This window comes from Dioscorea cayenensis, chromosome 14 (genome assembly GCF_009730915.1).
Source record: "Dioscorea cayenensis subsp. rotundata cultivar TDr96_F1 chromosome 14, TDr96_F1_v2_PseudoChromosome.rev07_lg8_w22 25.fasta, whole genome shotgun sequence".
In the NCBI taxonomy this organism is placed as follows: Eukaryota; Viridiplantae; Streptophyta; class Magnoliopsida; order Dioscoreales; family Dioscoreaceae; genus Dioscorea; species Dioscorea cayenensis.
This window is the reverse complement of record NC_052484.1, coordinates 3,896,852-3,921,752: the sequence shown is the minus strand read 5'-3', so window position 1 is coordinate 3,921,752 and position 24,901 is coordinate 3,896,852. Positions and strand designations below refer to the sequence as shown.

The following is a 24,901-nucleotide window of genomic DNA, read 5'->3' as shown; positions in this document are numbered from 1 at the left end:
GACATAGGGTTTGGACAACAAACCTATACCCACAATTGAAAACCCGAAACCATCATTGCATCCAAAGTGACTCAAACTTAAGACTTTTTAAATACCCCGCACTTACTTTTTTAAATGTGGGCTCTAACACCCTTGAGCTATGAGACCTTTGGTATTTATGGGATAGATTCAAACCCTCAACTTTTGAGTTAAAAGAGAAATAAAATACCAACTACTCTATTATAAAGTTGGTAAATAGTATTATATATATATATAATAATAATAATAATAATAATATGAATAAGTTATCACCCCATGCACACAATTTTTATTATTCCGCCTCAACCATACATTAAAAGAGAATCAAACCCTCCACCTCCTATGTGTACAAAGAGATGTTTTACCGCTAAATTATTATGGTGGTGACCAGTGGCGGAACTAGGGCCAAAATCAAGGGGGTGCTAACTTTAATTTAAAAAAAATTATATTACTTCAAACTTAAAATTATAATAATTAATATTTAAAAAAATATACCACGATTATATCACCATGAGATAAGAGTTTAATTATTCGGTCAAATCCAATCTAGTTTCAATTTAAATATGAAATTTTTTTTATATTAATTCAAACTAAATAATAATAATAATAATAAATATTTTAAAAAATATAAAATATATATACAGCTAACAACTATCATTACTAAGTAAAAGTTGAACCATTCGACCAAATACAATCTAGTTTTAACTAGTTCAATAATAAGACTCGTAAGATTATGGCATTCAACAAAATCAAAATTGATTATAAAGTTGTTTTTTAAAATTTGAAGATTTTATATAGAAAAATCATTAGAGTAAATTTTTAATTGGGTGAAGTAGCTTGTTACTATAGAATCTAAAAAATAAGTCCACATGATATCCAAGATTATATTAAATATAAACATATAAATACATTCATATTAATTAAAAATATAAATTAATATATATATATATATACATATATATATAAGATGGGGCCAAGGGGGTGCTCAAACACCCTCTTGACCCCTTCCGCCCCGGTGACCATGGTAATAATCCTAATATTAATTACTTAAATTATTATAAAAAATTTTAATATTTCCAACTAATTTCTTTTTGCTCAGATAATATTAAATAACTTAGAATAACTATCCAATAAACTTTAGAACGTAAGATTATTATCGTATATTTAATGCGCATATATATATATATATATATTGGTTTTTAGTTTAGCATAAATTTATATTATGTATATTCAGACATTTTACTCTCATACTGAATTTTCTACATTTTCAATTAATCTTTCAAAGTCTTTATCCTTAACCGTCCATCTTCTGGTTCATCATTATGAACGGCTGAGATCCAAATCGGAATCAAAGCCACCGGCTTTCATCATAACCGTCGATTGGCAACAAATCATCGAGTTTGATGAACGGTCCAGATTCACCGAATACCACATCAAAGACATATATAAAAGCCCTAATCCCTTGCTTCGCGCCCAAACCTTTCCTTCAATCGCAATGACCAGCGATCCCCGAGCTTGGATCTCCGGCGACGAGAGTGCGGCGGCGATGCTTTCCCGCCTTCAGGCCTCACGCCCGGCGCTCCTCGTCCCTCCTCTCCATCGTGTCCCGCTCCGCACTGGCAATGTTGTGGAGATCGCCGGACCTTCCCATTCCGGCAAATCCCAGGTCCTTTTAGAGGTATAGGAGACATTTTGATGATAATATTCTTTTTTCGTGGTCTTTCTATGATGATTTCATGGTTGGTGTTGCATTTCTCAGGCGGTCATGCATTGTATACTGCCCAAGGAGTGGAAGGGGATCCATTTTGGGGGGCTTGAGAAGATTGTTGTGTATTTCGATCTTGATTGTCGGTTTGATGTGCTCAGGCTTTCAAATGCTCTGAGGATTCGGATAATGGACTCCTATGGTGAGCTAAACAACCATTTCAGTGAATTCCATCCTTTGGTTTTAGTGTTTTGTGCATATATACTTTGTGAAGTAGCGTAATCGTGTATAAATTCCAGTGAAATTTGTAATTTCAGGGATGCGTTTTCAACACCAGTGTATATGCTACTGTAAACCAATTATTTACATAGATTTTCTTTTGAATTTGCCTTCCTTCGGTGTTGATTAATCGAGTGTTGTGGGAGAGGTATCTGTGCAAATGTTAGGTTTTATGAGGTCATGTGAGTTCTATTTTACTGGGTTTATGAAATGAGAAGATTTTTGGGTTATATTGTGTTTACTTTGAAACGAATTATTTGGTGCTTTTTGATTGGTGTGATTGGAAATTCAAACTTGTATTGTACCTTACCTGACACGCTTTAGGATAGTGGCTTATCTGCAGGATTAGCATGGAATGCCCTTTTGGAATTCAAAGAGGGGTCACATAAGGATGATTCCAAAGATGCTGACATTTGTCCCTTTGATGATGAATTATTTTTGGCTTGCATGAGGCGCTTCTTGTATATCCGTTGTTACAGTACCTTGGAATTTTTGGCAGCTCTCAAGGCAAGTGTCTCTTCACTTGCTTCATACCTGACTGCTGATGTGTAACTCTGTAGTTGCCTTTGGTCAAGGCATCATGCTAACAATAAAGAACAACCTTTATGAAGGCATTGACAAAAATCAGTTTTCGATAAATACAGGTCACCTGATTGCTAAAAACTTGTTAGGAAGATGTTCACAAGGCTAAAATGAAACATGAATTTCTTATTATCCTTATTGATTTCATGTGTGTACTATGTGTCCTTATGCATGGACTAGAATGACTCACATATTATTGAATGCACCACAGTTGGAGATTGAAAACTTTCTATTGTTTCGGTTTTTTCACGCTCTTCATTGTATATACAAAAACTAATTGAATAATTTCAATCAAAACTTAGGATGCTTTGCGTGAATCAAAGGGGTGAATTATATCAGATTACTTCATCTGTTCTATTAGGATAAGAAGATAAGAAGAATTTGTCCCTGATGCCAAATATATACATATATATATAGCTGATCTCTATTATCTTTGCTTTCAGTTTTACCTATGAGGTGTTATTATTTCATCCATTATATAATATCTCTTACACAAAATTTGTTGATCATACAGACAATGCATCATCAAATGCTTAAGGAATATGAAGCCCTTGGTGTTAAGAGTCATATCCTTATCATAGATAGGTTACTCTTTGATTCCCAACTTTGTCTCATGATTATAGTATCTACTAGATGCTATGTTAAATTACATCTATGGCCTTGGAAATGAGTTCGCTATGCCCATTTATTCATATGTAAATTCCAATATATACTTCTGTACTTATTAGAGCTTGGTCAAATTTTTTCCCCAGCATTGGTGCTCATCATTGGATAGATCGGAGTTGTCAACCCTCTACATTAGGTGACAATAGAAGGTAACATAATTGTCATTGTCCTATCTGATTATATAATAAGATTTGTCATCATTTATTCTTTTCAGATCCCATTATATTCTCAAGAATTTGTCATAATGGGTTTTTCTTCATTACATCTTTATTTTCTTCAATATCATGTTTCTGATGTGAAGATGCTAACTATCTTTGTTTTGATTAGCAATTGCTTTACTTTTACCCTGACTTCCTAAGTTCATTCCTAACTTGGTGTTCTTAATTGGCTTTTTTTTGCCTTTTTTCCCCTTGGCATTTATGACCATCTTTTTAATAGATGAATTTGTGTGACCAAATTCTTAATGTTGTTCTTTAAAACAAAATTTTTTCTTGATGTTGTTTCTTTCTTAGACCTGCTAAGTTTATTGTGGATATTGGATATATGTCACAATTTTATTATGAAATAAAAGCACAAAATTTCTATTCGAAAACATGTTTCCCAATTTCATCTACTGCACGATAAGATTGGCTTAATTACTGCTTCTATTTATGGAAATCCATGTATGCGCATTCTTAACACATGCCTTCTTTATGATTCTTCTTTATGAACAATTTCCATTTGATGTGTCATAGTCTGCAATTACATTTCTGTTCACCAGACAATGTTGTATTTCTGCTTTTCTAGGAAAGGTCTATCCCTTCAATGTTTGACAGAAGCAGTTGTTCATGAAATCCGCAATTTGTTGCGAACTCACCCAATGTTAGTGTTAGCTACAAAGGCCACAATTTTTGGAGTTGGAACCTCATCAAATGACAGACAAAGGTTCACATCTAACACATGACAGTCCAGTCCTTTACCATTAATAACTCCTATTTCTTATTTTTCATTTAAAAAAATCAAAAGCCGCTATTTCTTAAGACTTGGCAACTCGAATTAGAGAGGAGATGTTGATTATCATAATTTTATTTTCCTATGCATTTATAAAATTTGTCTCTGTATTTATATAAAACAACAGAAATATTGCCTTCTAGAGTTAAACTTGTCTGCATATCCCCTGGTAACAACAGATGAGTGTTACTGAGTGACTATCATATGCTTATTCTGTTGAATAGAAAATTGAGACTGACAATCTAAATTGACCAAAATAACTATCGGTGTAAATTAGTGAACTTACATTTATAAGGTTCTTTACATTGCTGATTGTGTTTCAAATCCATTGAATGAAATTAGTTGTCAATTGGCAGAAATGGAGTATTGACTGATAATATTTGAAAAATATTTGTACTTCGTTTGCATAATGCAGCTTTACTCAATGCCCTCATTGATCTGCAGGACTGTTGGGAAGCATTTGTTGCAAGATACGATTGGATCAATGACTTCAACAAAGGAAACTCAACAGCATCAGTATCGTGAGTATATGCCTTCAATATGGCAGGTTAATAGTTGATTCTCATTTCTTTTTGTTATTTATAAATCTGTGCTCATATCAATCTACTGTTAATTTGTCAGCAGATCTTGTCTGTTACTATTCCTAGCATATCTCTTGACTCAACAATATGACTGATGAAGCATTATTTCAAGATTTTTGAATGCATGGAATGAAATAAGCGAGATTATTTTGGTCTCGTTGGTCTTCTATATACAGATATATATATATATATATATATTGGTTGAATGCAAGTAGGTTTTTCCTCAGTTTATTTATGATCATAGGTGCGCTGTTATTGTAGCCAATCTTGCTGCTATTGAACCTGCAAGGTGGTTTATAACATTATCTGCTAATTCTTTTGCAGTCATTTGTTACACACAGGATATGTTTACGAGCTTCAGGTTTGTCACCGCATATACTATGAAGCAGAACAGGATTTCCTGTATCTCCAAATTTAGTTCATTCAGCATTTCTTATTTTTATACTATTTATACAGATAGAACTGCCACTGATATTGGAGACAAAGCTTCTCCCATTTATACATCCGAGTGGGTCCTTCCACAACTAAATCATCTGGACAAATTTGTTATCAGAGATGTAGGTTGTCTTTTCTAATTCGGTTTAAAATTCTAAATGTTGTTTTCTTGATTTTCATGAGCACATTGGTTCTGATATGAGCTTCTCTTCTTTATATTGTCCTCTTCCATTTTTACAGGATGGTATATTTATGCTTCCTTGAAAGGCTGAATTTTTCAGAATCACAATGTAAGTGTGTTGCTCATGGTCTATGTTTCCTTTAGCCTTTTTGCTTTCTTTATCTTTGTTATTAGATTCAAATAAGTGAAAAAGCCTCTTGGTTCTACATTCATCTTGATTTATGGATTAAAATAGTTTATTTTGGTCCTGTACTAAGAAGAGACCAAATACATAGCACTTAAAGTGACCCATTTTTTTCTTAGTTTGGGAAATGTCAATCACACTTGCCCTCCAGCAACAGGTGCGACACCCAGTCCTTACTAGCTGCCTGCTTAGGCTCTTGTCCCCAAAAGGTGTAAAATAAACAATAATCTTGACTTTCAGAGGAAAACTTTGTAATGTTTCTCAATTTTCATAATCAAAGAGTGCTTGAATATATAGAGGAATCATGACAACAGGTCTGCCACTGATCCTCCTTAATTCTAGCAACAAATGAACCCCTTAAATCAAGGAAAAAAAATTGGAAACTAACTAAACAAGAAAATTTGAATCTAATTGCTAAAGATGAGAAACTAATCTGTAAAGTTTAGAGGCTAAATTTGGAATTTTATACTCCCCTCAAGCTGGAGAATAAATGTTAGATCATTCCCAGCTTGGAATTTAATTTCTCAACTTTATTCGTTGGCGAGCTTTTGTTAGAACATCTACCACTTCGATGTTGATAGGTGTGTAATTTAAGTTCAAAATTAACTTTAGAAAAATTGACTACAATAAGGGAAGTAAGTCATTTGTGCTTAGAGAAAGATGAAGCAGAAGCTATTAGCTAGGTTTGACTACACTTCTAAATTTTACATGCTATCGGTGTTCAACGACATGGCCAAGTGGGGGTAACAATAGGTAACGTGATATTTGGAGAGACTTAAGTTGATCTGAGATCTAGTCGGGTTGCAAAAGGTGTGTGACTATAGAAAAGAAGCACACAATTTGGCAATGAAGGCCAAGATGATGGAAAAATGAGAAGATTGATATTGCCAACTACCATCACCCCATTGCAGAGGCATTATGGGAACTTCTGCAATTGGGAATGCCAACAGGGGCCAAGCACGCATGGAAAACTCTTTTTCCTTTACAAGGCACCAGTACTAGAAACTTAGGAGGAGATGTTAGAAACTTGACAGGGCCCTGAGCTCTATTGCATATTAGGGCCATCTAATGTTCCAACCCATATGGAAGGCCTCTTCAGTAAAGTGCTTCCAATGTGGCCGCCAAAGGCACCAATTTAATTAGCAGTGTTATTAAAAGCGAGAAAAACGCTCAGGCCAGACGAGGTGAGGCCTTAGCGCTTCAACACTCTCAAGGTGAGGCGCCTTCAATGAAGTGAGCCCAAGCTAGTGTTTTTTGTCAGGCGTCAGGCATAAAAAAGACGCGTCTCTTTTTATTTTTTACTTTATGCTATCATCCTATATTTAATGTTTTGAATTAGTGTTAATTGGGATTTTAAAAAAAACACACTTACTAATATGGAAGAAAATTAATTTAGGAGAGAAAAACTAGGTGATTTTAAATAGGCACACCTACTAATAAGGAAGGAAATATATTTAGGAGAGAAAAATTAGGCCATTTTAGAAAGGTACACCTATTAATAAGGAGGAAGGAGGGTGATAAATTTCGGGGAGAAACTAGGTGATTTTAAAAAGACACACTAATAAAGAATGAAATAAATTTAGAGCAATAAAACTAGGTGATTTAAGTGCACAATTGCTATTTTTTTAAAAAAATAATGAGTAAATTAAGGGATTAACTAATTAATTAGAGAAAATTGAATTGGCAACAAATGTTGCACTCTAAATCTAGTGATGGAGTTGAAGCTAGTTTAGATGATGAGGATGATAATATTGTAGAAATAGATGATTTATGAAGATAGAATTTGTACTCTAAAAACTTGAGTGGTTCTAGATTTCTAGGATGTTTTGCTTGACTTTATGTTATGCTTCATTTGACTTTATGTTTTGCTTGACTCTATGTTATGCTTTATTTGACTTTATGTTTTTGAAAATTGAAACAAAATGGAGACAAGAAGATTGTTTTCTTGGTTTCTCAAAAACTATCATGAACTCAAGGTACAAGGCTTCTGTTTATAGGGTTGTACATTCCTAATTTACCTGCCTAGTTTTGGAAGTAATACAAATTAAAACAACTATACAAATCAATCAATGATATGGAAATCAATCAATGACAATTACACAAATCAATCAATAATAGCTAATCAATTATCTAAATCTTTCCATATTTTCTACACCCCCATAAGTTGGTGCATAGATGTTGATCATGACCAACTTGTCAATAAAAGATTCAAACTTCGGTCTGAAATGGCCTTTGGTAAGAACATCAGCTATTTGTTGTTCAGAAGTAACAAACGGCATACAAATAACTCCATTCTCCATCTTTTCTTTAATGAAATGCCTATCAATCTCAATATGCTTCATACGATCATGTTGAACTGGGTTGTTTGCAATGCTTATAGCTAATTTGTTATCACAAAAAAGTCTTAATAGGTGCTTCAACATCAAATCTCAGTTCCTTAAGAATTCTTTTAATCCATAATACTTCGCAAACTGCATTTGCCATGGCCCTGTACTCTGTTTCGATATTGCTTCTAGCAACAACACTTTGCTTTTTACTTCGCCAAGTAACAAGATTTCCCCATAAGAATGTACAATAACCAGAGGTTGATCTTCTATCTGAAACTGAGCATGCCCAATCTGCATCAGTGAAGACTTCTACACTCCTTTGATCACTTTTCTTAAAGAACAACCCCTTCCAAGAGTACTTTATAGATACTTGAGATTCTTATATACTGCCTCCAAATGTTCTTTATAAGGTGAGTGCATTTATTGACTCACAACACTAACAGCAAAGGCGATATCAAGTCTTGTATGAGACAAATAAATAAGTTTTCCTACAAGACGTTGATACATGCCTTTATCAATGGGAACTCCGTTAGAAACTTCTCTCAACTTTTGATTAGGATCCATGGGTGTATCACTTGGTCTACAACCACTCATTCCTGTCTCTTTAAGCAAGTCAAGAACATACTTCCTTTGTGACACAGAAATTCCTATCTTTGATCTTGTAATATCCATTCCCAAGAAATAGCGTGTAGGCCCCAAATCCTTAATTTCAAATTCAGAACCCAGATGTTTCCTTAACCTGTGGATCTCATCACCATTATTCCTAGTAAGTAGTATATCATCCACGTACACAATCAGGATAGCCATTTTTCCATCAATCGTGTGTTTAACAAACATTGTATGATCAAATTGTCCTTGACTATATCTTTTTTTCTTCACAAAGTGGGTAAATCTATTGAACCATGCACGAGGTAATTGCTTGAGTCCATAGATTGATTGCTTCAACTTGCAAATTTTCCCTCTAAACTTTTCTTCAAATCCAGGTGGCGCATCCATATAGACTTCCTCTACTAGTTCTCCATTGAGAAATGCATTTTTAACATCAAGTTGGAACAATGGCCATTCCAAATTCACAGCTATAGAGAATAAAACTCGAATAGTATTTAGTTTGGTGACGGGAGCAAACATCTCCTAATAGTCAACTCCATAGGTTTGCGTAAATCCCTTTGCAACTGGCCTTGCTTTACCAACGATCCATCGGAGTGAAATTTCATAGTGAAAACTCACTTACAACCAACAATCAATTTCCCTTCAGGCAATTGAGTCATCTCCCACGTGCCATTTTTCTCCAAAGCTTCCATTTCTTCATGAACAGCCTTCTTCCATTCGGGAATCTTTAGCGCTTCCTGTATAGACTTAGGAATATCCACACTTGACAAATGTGAGATAAAAGAATGGTATGATGATAGCAGGTTCTCATAAGACACAATTTGAAAAAGAATGTGAGTACATGATCTAGTTTTTTTCCTAAGAGCAATAGGAAAGTCTACAAGATTAGAAGGCACTGATTGAATTGAGACAGACTTAGACTCTATGGACTTAGATGTTGTACCTGGATTTTCAAATTCTGGTGTTGGATCAGACTCTTGGCATTGAGAAGGTATGGCAGCATCTTTTTAACTTTGAATTCGTTTTTCTCTAGTGTAAGTTTTCTTGAACTATCTTTCATCATTGAAGTGTGCTTTGTTTATAGTCATAGTGTCTGGTTTATGTTCAGAAACTAAAGTAGGCCTTATGTTTTCCTTATTCAAAGTGTCAAGATTGAAAGTTGTTTTAATATTGGTGTTACCATTAGAATTATCAATCTCAAACACCGAGTCTTCATATCCTTTTTCCTCCTCAAGAGGAGAACTGAAAAAACTGACTCAAAGAATGTAACATCCATTGTGACAAAAAAATGGTTTTTGTTAGGATCAAAACATTTATACCCTTTCTGTGTCGGAGAATATCCTAGAAAAACACATTTTATTGCCCTTGGATCTAACTTATCTCGATTATGGTTGTGTATATGAACATAGGCAACACATCTAAAGACTCATAAAGGTAAATCTGAAATCAACCTAGACATTGGAAACTGTCAGAGGAGTCTGAAATTTTAGAACCCTTGATGGCATCCTGTTGATAAGATAAGTAGCGGTAAGAATTGCATCGCCCCACAAATATTTAAGAACTTTAGTGGTAAACATCAAGGACCTAGCTACTTCTAGAAGGTGCTTATTTTTTCTCTCTTCTACTCCATTTTGTTGGGGAGTGTTATTGCAAAAGCTGTGATGAACAATTCCTTTTTCCAAGAAGACTGCCCCCAAAATTTGATTGAAATATTCCTTTCCATTGTCACTTTGAAACACTTGAATTTTTTGTTTGAAATTGGGTTTCAATCATATTATAAAAATTTTTAGAAACATTTTCTGCTTCAGATTTTTCTTTGAGTAGATAGACCCAACTTAGGCAAGTATGATCATCAATAAATGTTATAAACCATTTATTTCCAAAATTGGTTAATGTCCAAGAAGGACCCCAGACATCACTATGAACAAGAGAAAAAGGTTTAGATGGTCTATATGGTTAAGTGGGAAAAGATGCATGATGGTGTTTTGCTAATGACAAGTGTCACATTGAAATGATGATAAACTTTTATTACGAAACATTTTTGGAAAGAGATGTTTTAAATATTGAAAGCTAGGATGACTTGACCTACAATGTTGTAACATTATTTCATCATCAATAGTAATAAAGCATGCACCAAGATTTGAGGATTGCGGTTGCTAACACAGAGTTCCCATCATCAAAGTAATAGAGACCTTCATACTCTCTAGCACTGCCAATCATCATTCCCGCATCCAGTTCTTGAAATTCACAGCAATTTGGAAGAAATTTAGCATGACACTTCAATTCACGGGTTATTTTACTGACAGGCAAAAGGTTACAAGAAAGATTTGGAACATGAAGGACATCATGAAGAATAAGAGTGTTAGAGATGACAATTGACCCTTTCTCAGCAATTGCTGAGAGAGAACCGTCAGCAATCTTAATTTTTTGATTGCCTACACAAGAGATATAGGAAGAAAACAATTTAGAAATACTTGTCATATGATCAGTGGCACTTGAATCTATTATCCATGGACCTTGAGGTATAATTGACACATTAAAGGCAACAGATTGAAGGTAGTTACCTTTCTGGGCTAAGGAACAGAAAGAGGAAGCAGGATTAGAGAATTATGTGGATTGAAAAAATCTATACAGTTGTTCTAACTGTTCCTTGCTAAATGAAGGTGTCCCAAGAGCAGTTTCAGTGCTTTTACTCTCCTTTATGATTGAGTGAAAAACGTTTGGATCACAATTGGGTTGCATGTGAGTTCATGGCTTCCAATTGGGAGGTTTCCCGTGTAAATCCCAACAAGTCTCCCTAGTGTGTTGTGGTTTGTGGCAGTGATCACATCATACTTTTACACCTTTCTTATTAGCCAATGTTGAAAATGGAGAATTACTATGATTGTTTCTATTTATTAGGGCTGAAACTTCTATAGGATATGAGCTTTTTTCACCCAACATCACCCTGCGTCGACCTTCTTCTCATCGCACCTCTGCAAACACTTCTCGAATTGATGGTTAAGGGGCTCTGCCAAGGATCCAGCCCCTAACTTCATCAAGACTCTTATTTAATCCTGCCAAGAATTCAAACACACGGTCATTTTCCATTCTTTTCAAATAACGAACACTATCTATGGTACAAGCCCAATTATCTTCATGGCATAGATCAAGCTCTTTCCATAACGCCTTCATCTCGTTATATTATTCAGCAACCTCACGATCTCCTTGCTTCGTTTGCCAAAGTCTTGTCTTTAACTCAAAAATTTGCGAAGAATTTTCGAGATTTGAGTATGTCTTTCGGACCGCATCCCACACATCCTTTGCGGTGGGAAGAAACAAATATATTTTGCTGATTGAAGCCTCCATAGAATTGAACAACCAAGCTGTGACGAGAGAATTTTCTGACTTCCAAGTCGGCCATGTCAGATCTGCTTGTTTAGGGTTCTTTGTCTCGCCAGTGAGGTAGCCGAGTTTGCCCTTGCTGTCAACCACCAACTTAATGGATTGCGCGCACTCCAAATAAATTTTACCATTCAACTTGTGAACTATTAACTGGACAGGAAAATTCTCGACTCTGTTGGGGTTTACAGACCTTGACGGTAGCGCCCCTACGCTTACTCTAGAAGATGTTGCAGAAGACCCAATTATGGCTGTTTGCGCCATTATAACAAAAATGAATGGAGAAAAAAATCTAGTTACTTAATCTCTCTCTGATACCATGAAAACTGAAATAAAATGGAGACAAGAAGATTGTTTTCTTGTGTTCTCAAAAACCATCATGAACACAAGGTACAAGGCTTCTATTTTTAGGGTTGTACATTCCTAATTTACCTGCCTAGTTTTGGAAATAATACAAATTAAAACAACTATACAAATCAATCAATGACAATTACACAAATCAATTAATGATAGCTAATCAATTATCTAAATCTTTCCATATTTTCTACCGTTTTGCTTTGCTTGACTATAATTATTCCAAAAAATATATATGTATATATATACAAGTTATTTATTAAATAGCGGTTTACTTCGCTCGGGCGTACGCCTTTCGTGGCGCCTCTCGCCTCAGGTAATAAAAAGTCTTAGCACCTTAAGGGCGCCTAGTGCTTTTAATTACACTACTAATGAGTGTCTCATGAGACGGCCTGCCATTCTTGCTGAGCATGTCAAATCTTATTAAGGGGGCAAAGCTGATAGTGTCTAGAACCAACAAAAAAATATGGAGAGGAAACATTTGAAGGAGCAGAACTCGTGGTGGTGGAAGGAGAATGAATGGCATAACGCCATTCGAAGATTGTTGGTATCTCTAAAATAGGAAGAACTATCTTAACAAAATAGGATTTCCATTCCCGTTGTTCAATCAACAAGAAGGTTTGTGACTTGATTGTCGATAGTAGTAGCTGTGAAACTTTTATAGCCCTATGGGTGGTGCGACACTTAAAGCCTCCCATTGAACCACGTCCAAAGTCTCATATTGTGGAGTGGATAAGAAATGAGCCCCAAATTCAAGTCTTCAAGAGGTGTCAAGTACCAATTTTCATTGGGAAACACTAAACGGATGAGGTGTTGTTTGATGTTATTGAAATGGATGTTGGGCATGCTCTATTAGGATGCCCTTGGCAATTTGATGTGGGTTGTATTTATCATGTCCAAGATAACATTTAGTATTTTCCATGGAGTGCTCACAAGATCGTGATGGTACTCGTATCTAGTGTTAGAAGCCTGTGGTGAGAAGAGCAGGAGTCATTAGCACCAACACTATTTATTGTTGTGTCCCGAGCCAAGACTTTTACCTCTGGCTTTAACAAAGAATAAGCCTTGCATGGGGTTGTGTAAAAAGCAATACTAACACAAACATTTCCCTCCTAAAACTGTCACAACACCTAGTTTGCAAAGTCTGCTCGGATATCTTGCTTGACGACCTACCAAATGATCGCCATCCTTGAGGGAGCTAAAACACCACATGGATCTCATGGTTGATGCTAGTACCCAATTTTTCACACTATCACATGAGTCCTAGGGAAATTGAAGGCTTGCAGGAGAAAATTGAAAAATATTGAGGAAAAGGTTCATTAGGGATAACATGAGTCTCTGGTGGTATCAGCCATAAGATTCCAGAAAAGATGGGACTTGGCGGATGTGCATTGACAATAAAGCAATAAACCAGGTCACTATCAAATATCAATATCCAATTCCATGATTGTAGGTTCTCAAAGATTGACCTTCGCATTTCTATCACCAAATTCGCATTCGTGCAGAGGATGAGTGGAATAGTGCTTTCAAGACATTGGATGGGTTGTATGAATGGATAGTCATGCTATTCGAGCTTACAAATGTGCCAAGTATATTCATGAGGTTAATGACTCAGGTATTAAAACTCTTCAATGGCAAGTTCTTGGTTGTTTATGCTGATGACATCCTTATTTTTAGTAAACATCGTGAGGAACGTGAGTGATACCTTAAGAAAGTGTTGTAAGTTCTTATAAAACTTCAGCTTTTCATTAGCCACAAAAAGTGTTACTTTATGACCACCATGATAATGTTCCTTGGATTTGTTATCAGCAAAGAAAGAGTACAAGTTGATGAGGAAAAGGTTAGAGCCATCCAGGATTAGCCTACACTGACAATTGCTGAAGAAGTTTGAAGTTTCTTTGGGTTGGCATCATTTTGCCGGTGTTTTATTAAAGTTTGTAGTACCATCACAGAGCTAATTACTGAGTGCGTGAAGAGGCAGTGATTGCAATGGAATGCTGCAGCCTAGTCCAATTTTGAAGCTATCAAAGAGCATCTGTGCAAGGCTCTGGTGTTGACATTACCTAGCTTTGAGAACCCATTTAAAGTTGAGTGCAATGTTAGCGGCATCGGGACTAGAGTTGTTCTGATGCAAGAGAAGAAACCAGCAGCATTCTACAGTGAGAAACTCAACGATGCTCGGCAAAAATGGTCAAGATATGGCCAAAAATTCTACTCATTTGTAAGAGCTCTCGAACACTGGGAACACTAACTTGCCCCTCATGAGTTCATGCAATACACAAATCATTAGTCCTACAAAAATTTGGGAGATCAAAAACAAGTGAGCTGAATGCATGCTAGGTGGATTGCCTTTCTACAAAGGTCTTCTTTTACCATTGAGCACAAGTCAGGAGCATTGAATTGGGTTGTAGATGCATTTAGTGAAAGAATAGCCTTGCTAACAACACTAACAATGGAGATTTCTGTTTTAAAGCACTTAAAGATCTATACACTGGAGATGGTGATTTTAAGGACACTTGGAGTTGATGCTTAAAAGGAGTGGTGAGGATTTTCATGTGTTGGATGGTTATGTGTTCAAGGGTAATCAACTCTGTGTATCAAGGACCTCCTTGGGAAAAATTCATGTGGGACTTGCATGGATGAGGACTAGGTGGATATCTAGTGTGTATCATGACAATTGCTGTGGTTGAAGAAAGATACTTTTAGCCACAATAGAAAGGGCTGTCGACAAGCTTATTAGCTGTTGTTATATATGCCAAATAGCAATAGAGCATGCACAAACCATTGGACTATATTTGCCATTGCCTATTCCAAATTCGATCTAGGAGATCACAATGGACTTTGTGCTGGGGCTACCAAGGACCCCATGGCATGTTGATTCAATGTTTGTGGTGGTTATCTGATTCTTTAAAATGAGACATTTTATAGCATGCAAAAAGATTTTTGATGCATCATGTATTGGCAAATTGTTTTCCAAAGTGGTCCATTTGTATGATGTCCCACTATCCATAACCTCAAACAAGGATTAAAAGTTTGTATGGTCAAACTAAGGTTCTTAATAGAACATTAGGAAGTACAATTAGATGCATCCATAGTAGTGGACCTCTGTAGTGGGATCAAGCCCTCACTCATGCACAATTTGCATATAATAACTGTTCGAAGTGCCACTGGTGTGTCTCCTTTTGCTATAGTTTATTCCGAAACGCCTGAAACGCCTCACTGTAATTTGGACCTTGCTTAGTTAGCAGAAAAACACCCTGTGCATTCGACAATGAAGCAAATGATGTCATAAATGCAGGAAGTTAGGGGTGCGGTGAAGCAAAGGTTGGACGAGGCCAACGCTTGCTACAAGATTACAGTTGATAAATACAGGCGACCCAAGGAGTTTATTGAAGGAGACATGGTGATGGTGCATCCCAGAAAGGAAAGGTTTCCTGCTGGAACCTATGGCAAGTTGTAGTTGAAGAAATTTGGACCTTTCAAGATTTTGAAGAAGATAAATAGCAATGCATATGTAGTGGATTTACCTTAAAAAAGCAAGGATGTCTAAAACTTTCGACGTGTCTGATCTGTTTGAATATCATCTGGAAGCTCCTTTGTATCCCACTTAACTCGAGGGCTGAGTTCTTCATTGGTTGGAGGGACTGACGTAGAACAGAGGATTGGGCCTGCGAATGCAAGAGACCCACTAACACCTTACAAACTTGGTTTTTGGTGTTTCGACTTGGTCTGCATGACCAAGGGTTTGACCAAGGTTAATTATGTACTCTTACCAGTTTAGCTTCCCATTTATATAGTGTTGTACTAGGACAAGCTGGTTCCTCACTGTCGGATTTTCAATACTGTTCTTTATCATTCCCCCTTATATATAAGAGCAATAGCCAGCTGTCGATCTTCAATTTATAACACATTCTGCCCAATTAGCATCTGAGTAGACTTCAAGACCTTTAGTTTTTTTTTGTATAAAAAAAAAAAAATCCTCTACTAGGAGTAGGAGTTGTTTTCAATTATCTAAGAATCCGGTGAATTGCTACAAGATGTTCTTTACTAGGCTTGTTCATAAATTGACCTACAGCAATAACAGGAAAGCCTATGTCTTGTGTGAAATAGATAAATAAGTTTTTCTACAAGCAGCTGGTATCTTTCTGCGTCAACTAGTGGACTGTTTCCTTTATAACCAATTTTATAATTTGATTCCATTGGAGTGTCAGCAGGCTTGCATCCTAACATTCCAGTTTCTTTTCAGTAGTTGAAGATGTATTTGCATTGTGAGATCATAACTATGATAAGATCAGGGAGTTGTTGCTTCTCTAGTATTATTTATTTCAGGACAAACACTGGCCATCTTCCAATGTATTGGCATAAGGTAGGCTATCTATAAACCCTAGATCTTAAGAACACATAACGTGCTAAGGTTCCTGCAACGACTTATTACTCTTCCTCGTTTACATCTTATGAGCGATATTGTTCCAATTTTCAAATGGGATACAAAATTTGAAATCTTTGAGAACACTAGATTTGATTAACTTCTCATTCTAAAGAAAATGCAGTGAGTTAACTCCACTGGGAGTGTGCAAGCTCACAGAAAAGCACAAAGAAACTTTCAATGCTTTTCTTTCTAAGCTTAGTGATCAGCTCCATGTTCTGAAACTTTATTCAGTACTTGAAATCAACTTTGATTTAGTCAAGGTTAAACCTTTACTCTTCTTTGGCTTTGAAGTTTGAACTGTCTAACCAAATGGATTCCACTTGGATATATCAAATTGGATTGCTTTCTCTCATTTTTTGTTGAAGTTGACTTTAGGTTTTAATAAATTGGAGTGAGCTATCAAATTTCAGAACAATTTAAACTCCTGCCCAGATTCACACATCTCATCCTCAAACATAAAAGTATAAATCTTGGTTTCACTTTATACATTAGATTAAGTTTTTCCTATGCTTAAATTCCTACATCTTAAAAGCTTCAGTAACAGCATAGGACTGCAATTTGGAGAAAGGGCCATACAATTTGTCAAGATTGAAGCAGTTTTTCAAGTATTCATCATCTTGCCAAACTCAAAACTGTTTATCTTGAACGTTGTGGTTTTTCATGTAGGAGGATGGGGAGTGCTTTGGAGAGTAACAACGCTACCACATTCCAGGTTGTTCATCCTTCAGTTTGTTTAATTCCTTATGTCAGACCTCTCTATGTTTGTCTTTTATGTTTAATGTTTTTCTCTTGTATAATTAATTATGTCTTCTCTTGAATTAGTGTTTCATATTTTGCAAAGATATTTTGTTCAAAAAGTGAATTGAAAAAAAAAAAGGAAGAAGAATGATGAAGAAATTTGGAAAAAGTGCAACATAAATTATATACATTTATTTTCTAATAATGATATTTATCTTGAAAACTATGGCATTGAGATCTAAAGAGTGTAGGATTAGATTTTTTTTTTTCATAAATCACAATTACTAATTGATAAAATTTTGAATACTATCTATAAAAAAACAATTTAATGGATTATCTTCTTTCTTTTTACTCCATTCCCATGAACAAAGCTTCATTTCTGAAGAAACTGAAGAAATGCTTAGCATCCTGATTGAGGATATGATTTACTTTATATTTATGATCAAAGTACGAAGTACACTTGCATGACAAGGGAATAAAAGATGTGTGTCTATATATAGAAGTTAAAAAATAATAATAATAATAAATAATAAATAAAAACAAAACAGATCTAAAGCTTTAAAAGTGTCAATTTACATTTTTATTTTTTATTTTTGTCAAGACTTCATTAAGTTTGCTGGTTCTTGATCTAGTCACAAACTATTGCATATAAATGACTAGGTTGATTACAAGATTAGCCAATCCCAGCTGATGCAAAGTTTGCTCCAACAAAACTTCTCTCTTCCCTGCTGTGAACCTTTGCCTTGAACCTCTACCCTCTTCCCTGTCGTGCCCCTCTTGCTATGGCAAGCGGGGACCGGCCCCCAGCCCCTTCTCCTCCCTCTGCGCAGCCCAAGTCCTGGGCACAGATAGCTTCCTCCTTACGGCAGTCGACCGATAACTCTCCCCTCCATAATGTCAACATTCTTAACAAGCTCAAAGAGAACACGTCTGATTTTATTCGTATCGATGGTGATGCCTTGACCCGGGCCAAGATGAAGTTTCAGCACGCTCTCTACGGAAAACTCTTCGGCAAACCTCCTCCCTTCAACGAAGTGAAATCAGACCTGCTCAACAAATGGAGTGCCTTTGGTGAAGTCACGATCTCTGATCTCCCAAATGGGTTCCTTCTTATCAGGTGCTCTTCCCAGAACGCCATGGAACGTATCCTTCTCGACGGGCCCTGGTCCGTAAACTGCATTATACTGCAGCTGTCACCATGGAAACCCTTTTTCGAGCCAACATTTGCCAAACTCAGTACTGCAGCCATCTGGTTGCAACTTCACAACCTTCCTGTCGAGTTCTGGGGTGGCGAAACGTTGGAAACCATCGCTAACCAGTTTGGTATCTTGCTCAAGGTCGACGAATTCACTTCTTCTCTTAGTAGGTCCAAATATGCACGTATTTGCGTTGAGATCGATCTTGCCAAGCCTCTTTGTCGTGGCTTCTGGATTGGTGATGATGTACACAGGATGTTCGTCGTGGTTCAATATGAACGTCTGCCGATGTTCTGTTACTCGTGTGGGATGGTTGGGCATGGTAGTAATTCTTGCCCTCGTCCTGGAAAGTCTGGTGCCGTTAGAATCAAACTGCAGGACCCTTTGCGGTCGGCTGGGCTTGGTCCTAACCTGGTATCGGCTGATCAGGATCAACGCATGGATGATGATGATTCCCCTCCGGACCGTCCCTCGTCGGAAAGTCTGGAGAAAAACTTGCAAAATCCTTCTGATTCCGATTACGGACCTTGGCTTCTGGTTTCTCGCCGGCGGGGTAGCGCCCGGGGACGCGGAGGAGGCACGCGTGCCTCTCACGTGCCTCGCAGCGCTGCAGCCGAGCCGAATCCCGATGTCGCCTTGTCCCAAGGCTCTGACATGCGTAGCTTACGTGGCGGGAGGAGAGCATCTCTTAGTGGACGGCCCATCTCTTCTCCTGTCACGTCCAATGCTGGCGTTGTCGCCGAACAGTTACCTAATCAATGCCTCTCCACTAGCCCGCCCGTTGCCCCTTCGCCTCCCGAAGTCACACCCTACGCTTGTGAGTTCCAAGGTAGTGGAGAACCCCCTCTGTGCGCTCTGACACCCGCCCCATCCCTTCACGAGTCTCCTCTTCTTCACGAGTCTCCTATTCCCATATCCCCACGCAAAGCGAGAGGTGGAGGATCTCGCCGTTCTGGCTCTCCACCCCCTGTGCTTCGATCTTCGTTAAAGCCATCTTTAGACGTTACATCTCGTTCAGACACCATTCCACATTCCACTCTTGTTGACAAAGTCTCTAACGCTCTCGACGAGGAGGAAATGGATGAAGATGGTAGTCAAGATGACGACTCCTCGGGTGAAGACGAAGATGAAGATATGTCTGAGGAAGCCCCTTCGGACGAATGCCCTGATGATGACATGACCCTCTATCAGTACCAGTCTGAGGCCCGTCGCGACGCTCTTGTTCGAAAAGGATCTAGTAGGGGAAACTGGGACCAGGAGAGCCTTGTCCTTAGGCGTCTCTAGTGTATCCTTTTTTTTGGAAGTGCTTCTCCATTTACCTTCTTTTATGGTTTTTATGAGTTCAGTTAAAACAATATGCTGGAACTGCAGGGGGTCTCTGCCGGAGATACCTCTTCTCGGGTTTTTCGTCTTATTAAAATGCATAAGCCTGATATTGTTTGTCTTGTCGAAACCAGAGCGAATTCTGAGAGAGTTGAGCATTTTTGCAGGAAAGTCCCCCGAAGTTGGGATTGGGCTGCGATCCTCTCTGATGGTTTTTCTGGCGGCATCATTGTGATGTGGTCTAAATCCATTGGCGTTGTCACTCCCATCGCTGCTTCCCGGCGGGCTCTCCATATCATTGTTTCTCATAATAACTTAAATTCTTTTATTATTTCTGTTATTTATAACTCCTCTCGCTTCAAAAGCCAATGTTTCTTGTGGCAAGAGCTCTCTAAACTTTCTGCTTTGCAGGTCCCCTGGCTTGTCGTGGGCGACTTCAACTCCATTCTTCACAGGGATGAGCATATGGGGGGTTCCTTTTTTCATTATCAAAGAAAGTCTCGGTCCTTTGGTGATTTCGTGGAGAATAACAATTTGTTCGATCTCAATTTTTCTGGCCCTCTCTTTACCTAGTGCAACAACCAACTGGGGCTTGCTCGCCGTTGGGCCAGACTAGATAGGGGTCTGATCAACCTCGCTTGGGCTGATTTATTCCGGATCAACTCGCTAAAGCACCTCCCCCGTGTCTTCTCGGATCATTCTCCTCTTTTTATTAACTCTTCTCCTTCTCATCCTTCCTTCAATAACATATTCCGGTTTAATAATGTCTGGTTCGATTTTTTAGGATGCCACGACGCTGTTCGAGAGGCCTGGAGTCAGCCTACTCACGGCAACCCCATGCATGCCTTTGCTCACCTGCTCTCCTGTGCCCGACATAATCTTTGTAGGTGGCGTAGAAGCGGTATCAATAAGATTGAGACTGATTTGTCGAACTTGGAAGCTGATATTAGTATCCTTGAACACTCCGATTTTAATCTCGTCTCTCAAAATCTCCTCATGGATTCATATTCTAACCTATTGGTCTTGCAGCGTCAGAATTGTAACATTTGGGCTCAGCGTGCCCACTTGTCGTGGCTCAAGGATGGTGATAAGAACACTGGCTATTTCCACGCTATGACTAGAATTCGTGCTCATAATAATTCCATTGCTCAGGTTGAGGATGCTTTCGGCAATCGTTGTCAGGACCAGTCCAACATTATGAACGCTTTCCTTGATTTCTATCAAAATCTCTGGTGTACCACGTCAACCGACTCAGGCAATTTTTTCGATAATTTTCCTAGTCCTTTCCCTTGTATCTCCGACCTTGACGCTGCTTCCCTTACTCGGGAGGTTACTAAGGAGGAAGTCTTTCAAACTATTTTGGATCTTCCTACTGGTAAGTCTCCTGGCCCCGACGGTTTTAACGTGGAGTTTTACAAAAAAATTTGGCCTGTTATCGGTGATCATTTGTTTTCGGCTATTCGTTTTTTCTTCGATAATGCGGTTCTTCCTTCTTCGTGGGGTAAAACATTTATTACTCTTATACCCAAGAAGGATAGACCCAAATCAGTTTCGGATTTTCGTCCTATTTCTCTCTGTAACGTGAACTTTAAGATTATCTCTAAGCTCTTGGCTAATCGATTGAAGCTCGTTCTCCCAAATTTGATTGGTCGAGAGCAAGCTGGATTCGTTTCTGGCCGGTGCTCGTTTGATAACATTATTGCTGTTCAAGAGATCGTTCATTCTTTAGAAACAGACTCTAAAAACCCCCCTAGGATGATTATCAAACTTGATATTGAAAAAGCGTACGACACCGTTAATTGGAGTGCAATTCTTGCTGTTCTTGTCCGTATGAACTTCCCAGCGCTTTGGATTTCCTGGATTTCTACTTGTTTACATTCTTGTTCTTTCTCTATTTTAATCAATGGTCGCTCTTCCCCTTGGTTCTTCTAGTCCAGGGGAGTTCGTCAAGGAGACCCTATTTCCTCTTATTTATTTATTATGGTTTCTCAAGTTCTTACCTCTTTGTTCAATTCCGGTCTTTCTAATGGTTCTATTCCCGGTTTTTGCCAAAATCTTCATTCTAATTTCAACCATCTTATGTACGCCGACGATCTAATTGTGGTTACTCATGCCTCTAGACGCGTCACCAGGAGTATCAATTTGTGTCTTAACATTTATGGCTCTTTTTTCCGGTCAACGTGCTAATCTTTCTAAGTCCCAAATCTTTTTTCCTTCCTGGTGTAATAAACATGTGTCTTCTCGCATCTGTTCTATCTTAAACCTATCCCAGGCTTCCTTCCCATTTAAATACCTTGGAATTTTCATTTCTCCCAAACGTCTTGCCGCTTCCACTTTTAATCCACTGGTTGACAAAATCCGACATCATTGCAATCGCTGGAGTAATTTTAACCTTTCCTTCGCTGCGAAAGCCACCTTAATTAACTCCTCTCTGCTTTCCATTCCTATCTACTTCCTTTCTGTTTATTCTATTCCTGAGGGGGTCATCTCTGTGATTACTAAAGCTGTTAGGAAGTTCTATTGGAGCCGGAATTGCAATGGATCGGGCATCCATAATGTGAATTGGAATATCATGTGTGAAGGTAAGCCTGAGGGGGGTTTAGGGATCTGCAACCTTTCTCTTGTCAAATTTTCTCTTTTGGCCAAACATGTTTTCGGCTATTTAAATATGGAGGATAAGATTTGGGCTGACATTGCTAGGTTCAAATACGGTAATGTGAACTTTTGGAGTCACTCTGCTCCCGCGAAGTGTTTGTGGTTTTTTCTAAGTCTTTTTAACGTTGTTGTTCATATCAAATCCTGTTGTCGCATAATTTCGATTAATCCCTCTCTTACCTCCTTTTTCTGGGACCCTTGGATTTTTGACACTCCGATTGCTGTCAAACCGACTTTTTTTAACATGAGCTTGATCGACTTCAATATTACTATTTATGATGTTATCGTTGGGGAACGTTGGTGTGAGACCGCGTTGCAACATGTGTTTGGTCCTAATTTGAATTTGCAAAGTTTGAGCTTTGTCTCTATTGATTTTGTTTCTCTTAATCATTGGGCTTGGTCTCCCCCATCTAAGCATCATAAAATTTCTTCATCTGTCTATGCATATCTTAATCACAGAGTGCCTCAGGTGGATCCTTGGCACGGCTGGAGATTAATCTGGAAACTATATATTGCCCCCAGAACCAAACATTTTATCTGGACACTCCTTCATGGCCGATTGTCTACTTCTAACTTTCTATCTTATTTGAATCTTGGCCCTGATATCCCTTGCCAGCTGTGCGGCCTTTCCTCTGAAACTATCGATCACTTATTTTGTCACTGTCCCAAAGCCAAGCAGGTCTGGGCATACCTCAGTCTGAAAATAAATACTTACATCCACTTCCCGCTTGGTTTTGGTTCTGGTCTCTGGGTTACTGAGGGAGGTTTCTCAACTCACATTATTTCTGTTATCTCTGCAACCGCTTGGATGATTTGGAAATCCCGTTGTGATGTTATCTTCCGCAATGCTCATCTTAATGTCCCCACTGTTGTTTGTAGAGCGATTGCTCATGTGCAAGAGTACACTGATTGCAGGGGAAGCCTGCTCGGGCAAAAGCTCATTCTGAACAATATCCCAATGTCTCAAGACTTCATTTTGTTCACTTACTCTTGTGTTCAGCAAGCCTCTGAGGTATGTTCCACTGGTTTCTTTATCACCAATACTAACTATGTTGTAAAATCTGCAGGTTGTTTCTCTTTCACGGTGAATGATTCATCTCTGGAGGATCTCTCCGCCATCACTGCTGCTCTTCAGTCAGCTCTCGTTCATGGGTTTCACATCAAGCATATATTTGTTCAGTCTCCCACAATCACCTCTACTATCTTTACTCCCGAGCCAGTCATCACTTGGCGATTCCGCTCGCAGATTGAAGCCATTAGAATCCTTCTGAACGTCCATGACTCCCCACGTATTCACTGCATACCTCGGCAATGGATGATGCCTGCTGTTCACTTAGCCTCATTCGGTCTCAACTTCTCCACGTTAAATCTTTTTTCTTTTCGGCCGCGACCTTCCTCGCTGGATCATGAATGTCTTCACTGCGGATGGGTTCCTCTTCTAGTTGGATTATGTCTTCTTGTTTTGATGTGCCTGTTTTTATTTTTGTAAACCTTCTCAGTGCTCTATATCTTTTTTTTGTTATTAATTCATTAACCCTTGAGGTTCTTTTTAAAAAGACTAGGTTGATGGTGGTATAAGCAAGCAAATCAAGCTTAGGCCAAACTAAGAAGTGCTCACTAAGTACGTAAGCTTGTCCAATTGAAAAAGTTCTATGTTCTTTTTTTTTTTCATTTCTTCTTTCATGTCTCAAAATTAGACCTGTTCAAGGGCCGGGCTACCCGCCTAACCCCGAAGGCTTGCCTAAAAAATAAGATGGTTTAAACAAATATATAAGACCCAATAACCAAGCCTTGGGTAAAAATAAGAGCTCATTTTAAAATCAGGTGTGGTTTGATTTTATTGTAAAAAACCCGGGCCCGGCTCGAATTATAAAATATATTTATTAATTAGTTTTGTATATAGTTTTATATAATGGTTTGAATTGTCATTAATTATTTATTAATTAGTTATGTGTATACTTATAAAATATATATTTATTATTGATTCCATTGATTATAATGGTTTAAATTTTAGTTTTTGTGATTGAATAAAGTTGTGAATTTAGTATTTTAATTTTAATGTGTTTTGTAAAATAATATTTAGTAATGTTCACATATTAATATTTTCAGATTAATATTATTGTTTATAACTTATTGATTATTTGATGAAAAACCTATTTGAACGGGTTTGAGGGTCATCAAGTATAGGTGAATTCTGGCAAAAGTTAAAGCCCATATTATTGGGTCAGGCCGGGCTTGGGCAAACTAGAATTTTAGAAATTATAGACC

The 24,901-nt window shown here is 37.7% G+C and overlaps 2 protein-coding genes across 2 annotated transcripts; both read left to right on the top strand.

The window, feature by feature from the left end:
* Positions 1-1,513: 1,513 nt before the first annotated feature.
* LOC120275915 (DNA repair protein XRCC2 homolog) lies at positions 1,514-17,597 on the top strand. Its single transcript, XM_039282647.1, has 11 exons — positions 1,514-1,696; positions 1,778-1,925; positions 2,346-2,509; positions 3,099-3,169; positions 3,337-3,399; positions 4,037-4,174; positions 4,685-4,787; positions 5,146-5,182; positions 5,278-5,378; positions 5,497-5,546; positions 17,388-17,597. The coding sequence occupies exons 1-10, from the start codon at positions 1,514-1,516 to the stop codon at positions 5,518-5,520; spliced, it is 1,032 nt and encodes a 343-aa protein (XP_039138581.1). The 3' UTR covers positions 5,521-5,546; positions 17,388-17,597.
* On the top strand, positions 13,844-15,752 carry LOC120276034. The gene is made up of 3 exons (XM_039282780.1): positions 13,844-13,907; positions 14,314-14,513; positions 15,591-15,752. Exons 1-3 carry the CDS (start codon positions 13,844-13,846, stop codon positions 15,750-15,752), a joined length of 426 nt encoding a protein of 141 aa, XP_039138714.1.
* Positions 17,598-24,901: the final 7,304 nt, after the last annotated feature.